The following is a 6,002-nucleotide window of genomic DNA, read 5'->3' on the forward strand; positions in this document are numbered from 1 at the left end:
ACAACCGTCTCTGGCAATGCATTCCAGAAGTCTACCACCCTATGACTAAAGAAATATTTTCTTATATCTAACCTGCAGCCTTGCTTTCTAATCTTCCTGCCATGATTTCTAGTCCTATTTCCCTCCTCTAAGGTAAAGAAAGATCTCACATCTATGTAGTTTGTATCTGAGAACATTTTAAATAACTCTATCATATCCCTCTTATACATCTCCTCTCAAATGAAAACATGTTTAATTCCTTTAATCTATCTCTATACTCCAGGCGCTTTAATGCTGGTATCATCCTAGTTGCTCTTCTCTGAACTGCTTCTAACATGTTGATATCCTGCCTATAGTGGGGTGACCAGGCCTGTATGCAATACTCTAAATGGGGCCTAACATAGGAATTATATAAGCTACGCACCACTTCCTTACTTTTATAACTAACATTTCTATTTATAAAACCCAGGATCCTATTTGCCCTATTTCTTGCTTCTAAACATTGCTTTGAAAATTTCATAGTCCTGTCTATCACTACTCCTAAATCCTTTCCTCCTCTACTGCCTCTAGCCAACATCCCTCCATCTCATAGCTAAAGTTTGTGTTGTCTTTACCTAAATGCATAACCTGACACTTTTAGAATTAAACTCCATCTGCCACCTGTCTGCCCATGCTATCAGCCTGTCCAGGTCTCGTTGTATTCTGTAATTGTCCTTTTCACCCTGTACTGCACATGCTATCTTAGTATCATCTGCAAACTTTGATACTTTGCTACTAATTCCTATATCTAAATCGTTAATGTACACCAAGAAAAGAAGAGGTCCTAGCACTGATCCTTGGGGTACCCCACTAACCACTTCCTTCCACTCAGACATTGCCCCATTTAATACTACTCTCTGTTTCCTATCAGAAAGCCATTCACTAATCCAATCAACTAACCTACCCCCTATCCTATGTAGTCTCAATTTGTACACTAGCCTCCTATGCGGTACCTTATCAAACGCCTTGCTAAAATCTAGATATATAACATCTATGCTATTTCCACCATCTAACTCCTTGGTGATATATTCTAAGATATCGAGCAAATTTGTAAGACAGGACCTCCCTGATCTAAAGCCATGTTGGGGTTCTCTAATTAATCTATTCTCATTTAAATGCTCCCAAATACTACCCTTAATGAGTTTCTCTAGTATCTTACATACTATACTAGTTATACTAGTTGAGGGAGTTTGTTGATGAAATTATTAATTTTGCTAAGCAGAAAGAGAGAAAATTTATCAAGTACTATTACAGATGAAATGCATATTTGTCATTTAACTTGAAATAAGTCTATAATCCAAGGAATGGACTCAGGCTTTGCAAAAGCCAATTTCAAAGTAGCTTTTTCAGTGTTTTGCAACTGTGAAAGAACATTTCATATGTATTTCATTCAAGAGAAATACTGGTCTCAGATGTCTATAGTAACATAGCAAAAAAACTGAGGAGTTTTGACATGTCAGGAGTGAAAAGAACTTGAGTAACATGTTGCTTCAGACACCGGGAATTATCTATAAATTCACTTCTAAAGTTTAATCCCATGCATCCTACAAGTAGACTTAGCAACTATAGTATATAAAATAATGGTATGCAGAAATCTTAGTCTGAATTTTCATTTGTAACATAGATTTATAACATGGTTAAATTACTATCCAATTTTTTCTTCTGTTTAGTTGAGAACAGCCTTTGTTCTGTATTTGTAATATTCCTTTCCTTGTGTTTTCAAACAGGCAGAGAGTGTGGTGCATCTGACTGTGGCATCAGCTGCATCTGGCTTGGGATGGTCTCAAGAGAGGGTCAGCAGAGCGTTAGACCACCTCCTCCGAGTGGGAGTTGCTTGGCGAGATGACCAAGACCGTCCTCCTTCCTTTTGGTTTCCTGCTTTCTTCCAGCAGTGTGCCACAGCTGCTGAGTAAAAGCTCCATAAGTCAGTCAGAGATCCTCTGCATGTTAGTTGAAATAAATGCAAAACTGTGTACTATTTAAGTCCACAGTTAGGTAGGATTACAGTTTGAAATGATCATAAAAAAATTTGTAATTTAAGAAAAGTTACTTTTCTTCAGAATTAAAAAAAAAAAGCTCACAATAACTCATATTAATAACTGATTCTTTGAGAATTGGTAATTATTTCTTTACTTCATGATGTATTACTTACATAGCTTTGTTTGTAAGAGCCATCTTACAAGTAAGATGATAAAAATGTAAAAACACAAGTTAAATGTATAGGAAAACATAAAGTCCTTACCACTTGGGTCACCACCTTGGACAGTTTGTAGGTAAAATGATGAAGTGAACCTTACTTACAAAGATGACATGATACTTAGAATATGTTTGTTCAATATTGCTAAATAATACTGCTTCCCTCAGTACATCAAGGTAGACATTGGTTGTAGTGTAATACTAATGTGTAATAGAAAGTAGAAAATATATTGCATGAATATGAACTGAATAAAGTCTTGATTATTGTGTAAGCATAGTCTTTTGTTGCTGCAAGTAGTTGTGGAAAGTATTGTATAGAAGCATCCATGGAGTGTATGTGGAAGGAAGTGGAAAACAGGTTTTGAAAGGAAATTGTGTGTGGCTCAGTCGTTGGTCTCTTCTGAAAAGTTGAATTGTTTGATATCTTACCATGTGCCAGCTTTGCATTCTTTCTCCATCTCTTAACAGTCAAATCACTAATTGTTCCCTGTCTATTAATTTGTCTGCCTGTTTCTACCTAAAGTGGGGAGAACAATAACACATCCAGTGCAAAATGGTCTGTAAACCCTTGGTAAAAATTATGTGCTTTAGAAAGTTACATATCTCATAAGCAAAATTCAGCATTTCAAGAGGTTTGTAGTTTTCATTAATAATTTCCTTTGTGACTCAAAATAATGTTTTCTTTTTTCCATGATTGCTGTTCATTGAGCATTGCAGTCACTATTTCCTTTGAAAGTTTTTTATACATTCTTAATAGTTGCACATAAGTGCTGAGAAAGTTACCCATTCATCCTTGCTCATTTTTTCATTCTTCAAATAATGATAAGAATTGTTAATTTGTCTCTGAAAGTTGGTTGTGTTTTTGTTGATACCAAAATTTGATTATCTGAGTGCTCTTCATTTGTGGAGAACACTTAAAGCTGCCTGGAATGTAGAATAATCTTATCTGGTTTCTGAGGGATCATGGCATTTCCATTTGATATATGCACTGTATGTAATTTCTTACTTACTCTAGGCTTCTCTGAGATCTTACGTGGATGATAAGGAAATTTTGACACTACTTATGTTTACACTAAATGTGAATTGCTTTGATATGAGGTAACACCTGGTGTAGAAGTTCCAGATATTGGCTCATGCTCATTATGGTGTCGCAGTGGCTGGGTCCAAAATATGAAGACGTAATGCCTGAACCCCTCACTGAGCAGCAGCTGTTGTTAATATTGTAACCCATATTATCTGGTATTGTTGCAGCATTCACATTTGTTTCCCAGTTCTTTTCTGGAGATGGTTAGCTGTTGCTTGTGGCCCCTTCATATAGGATACTCATATATGTATGGAAGTCAGATATTGTTTATATATTGGAGAATAAATACTAATTGTGGTAAAAAAAAAACCTTGTTCTCACTACTCATCCAAAGCTGTCATGATTGACAAATGGTTGATTAGTTAGACTTATAAATAACTAAATCGTTATGCACTTCATGATTATCTCCAGTAAGACATTCTCTTTGGGAAGCTCCTGAGAAGGGAACACCATGATAGGAATTCCTTCAGGATGCATACATGTTCTTTACGCACTTGTCAGTTCTGAATCACATAATTTTCTTCATTACCATATATGCTTTCTATTTGCTGTCCACAAAAAAAGAAGCCTTACCATCTTCCTTGTAGGGTTTTCTTACTTCAGTTGAAACATCTTGAACAGCTTTCTTCACATGTAAAGACATGCCAGATAAAGTATGAATTGAATCTTGAATGCCTAACAAGGTGACATGATCAATATCTCCTAGTTGGTAAATACTTCAGAACCAGGTTACCAACCATGAACCCTGTGCCTGGCCTCATCATGGACCCACCAGCACTCAGCATCCATTACCACAGATCCATAACATAAGGAATCAATACTCTAGTGATTAGAGGGACAAAGACCTAGAGAAATGATCATGGGACCTAATGACTGTTAAAAGCCTCAGTATCTAAGGCATTCTTATTTGTTCTCAAAATAGTTTTAATTGCCAGGTGTTGCATTTAATGGCTAAAAGAGTCATTGCAGTGGATATCCCTGTACACACCTATGTACATGGGGTAACAAATGTGACATTACATTTCACAGAGCAAAAGCTTGGGATGTATACATTATATGGTGATTTTCAAGCCCAGAAATGTTGAGTTGAGGCTATGGTTTGTTTGTAGGCAACCTTTAAGTATTAGGTCACTCATTTCTATGGTTAAGTTAAGTTAAGAGAAAGTACGATGAAAGACCACATACATTACGTGATTAAATTGATTGTTTTAGAAAGCTGGCAAGAATACATTTATAACTGATATTAACCTTTGAGTCATGGATTATTCTACCTTGTGAGTGTGCTCCAAGCTCTCATGTGTCTGAACCTTTGTTGTCTTTTTGCAAATATACAATATATTTTTTGCATAAAGTACTTGATGATTTAAAAAAAAATGGTTCCATGAATTTAATATTAAAAAATAAGTTACAATAAATTAAATATATTGACTAAAGTAAGCTTTTACTTCAACCTCGAATATTTGAATATAAATAATGATAAGAAAGGGAGTAACAACAAAATAGATGAAGTAGATAGTGCGCATGAGATTTGAAATTACCGCGTTTTGTGATTTCGGAGAATATAATTGTCTTCCCTGCGTCACGTTTTCTGACTCGATAATGCAGAGCATTGCATTTATAAAACGTTAGAGAATTATCACAGACAAGTTGTTTCTTAAGACTAATTCAATACTTAAATCAATTACATAAACCATATCCTCAGCTATGTAATCAATTTGTTTACTATTTTCCAACGTTGGATGATGACGAATAATGGTTTGAGTTAGTTTAGTGACAAACTTTTCGTGGAGTTTCGCCTTTATGTTAGAGAATAATAATTGACCTTATTTTTCGAGGAGTATTGCCGTCAGTAGTGTTTTGTAGGCACATTTTCGTCACTGAACGTTTCGAATCTGCTGTAATATGACGTCACAGGCCGGGGAGGAGGCGCGGCCTTCCTGATTGGTGCCTTTGAAGATGGCGCTTCTAGCTTACAAATCGATGCTGTTTTGGTAAAACTTCCCTAAATGCAGGGATATTTCTCTTAGGCATTAATCTTTGATTTATAATATTTGTATCTATATTGATATATAACGTCTTCTTTTATAATTTTTTAGACATTATGATAGAAATTAATGATTTTCCATTCCTTTTCAATCTATTTTTTCATGAATCCAAATTATTGCCGTAAGTACTTGAATCATTCAAGCAGGTATAGTATATGGATGAAAATAGTAAGACCTCAATAAATGCAACATTAATAATGGATTTTTCTAATATAGAACATCAAATAATGAAACAATGTTGCTATTTGTAACGAAATCACCTTTATCTGATAAAGGGAAGACAATCGGAGGTTGCTAGGGAAATATGGATAAACCATAGTTGTGGACTTAATGTTACGGTATTCATTGAAATCCAACTCTCATTCAAAACAAACATTAAGTATGTGTGAATTTTTCCATTCCTTGCAGTAATCAGTAAGTTCAAAGGCAGTTGATATCAAAGAAGATCCGTGGCTAGGGAATGTTGCGGAGAAAGGTGGGGGGGTAAGGACATGCTGGGAGAAATGGTGGCCAGCAATGATATGTAACTCTGCACATTATCTGTATTTTTCGGATATGTAAGTTTTCTACTCTTGGTGAAAGTGTCTATATGATATGGTGTGGAATAGTAAGCCTTTGTGTGATATGGCGGGGTGCCTTGCCGGGAGGGGAGGGGGAGG

At 35.6% G+C, this 6,002-nt stretch overlaps 1 protein-coding gene across 2 annotated transcripts in view; it reads left to right on the forward strand.

Moving 5' to 3' along the window:
- The window catches only part of LOC123520271 (vacuolar-sorting protein SNF8-like), a 33,568-nt gene extending 28,837 nt beyond the window's left edge, over positions 1–4,731 (forward strand). For both annotated transcript variants that reach the window (XM_045282412.1, XM_045282413.1), the window contains exon 6: positions 1,746–4,731. In XM_045282412.1, the coding sequence (XP_045138347.1) occupies positions 1,746–1,931 (186 nt within the window). In that variant the 3' untranslated portion in view covers positions 1,932–4,731. The remainder of the gene's footprint in view (positions 1–1,745) is intronic.
- The last annotated feature ends 1,271 nt before the right edge of the window (positions 4,732–6,002 follow it).

Source organism: Portunus trituberculatus, chromosome 46 (assembly GCF_017591435.1).
Source record: "Portunus trituberculatus isolate SZX2019 chromosome 46, ASM1759143v1, whole genome shotgun sequence".
NCBI classification, from domain to species: domain Eukaryota; kingdom Metazoa; phylum Arthropoda; class Malacostraca; order Decapoda; family Portunidae; genus Portunus; species Portunus trituberculatus.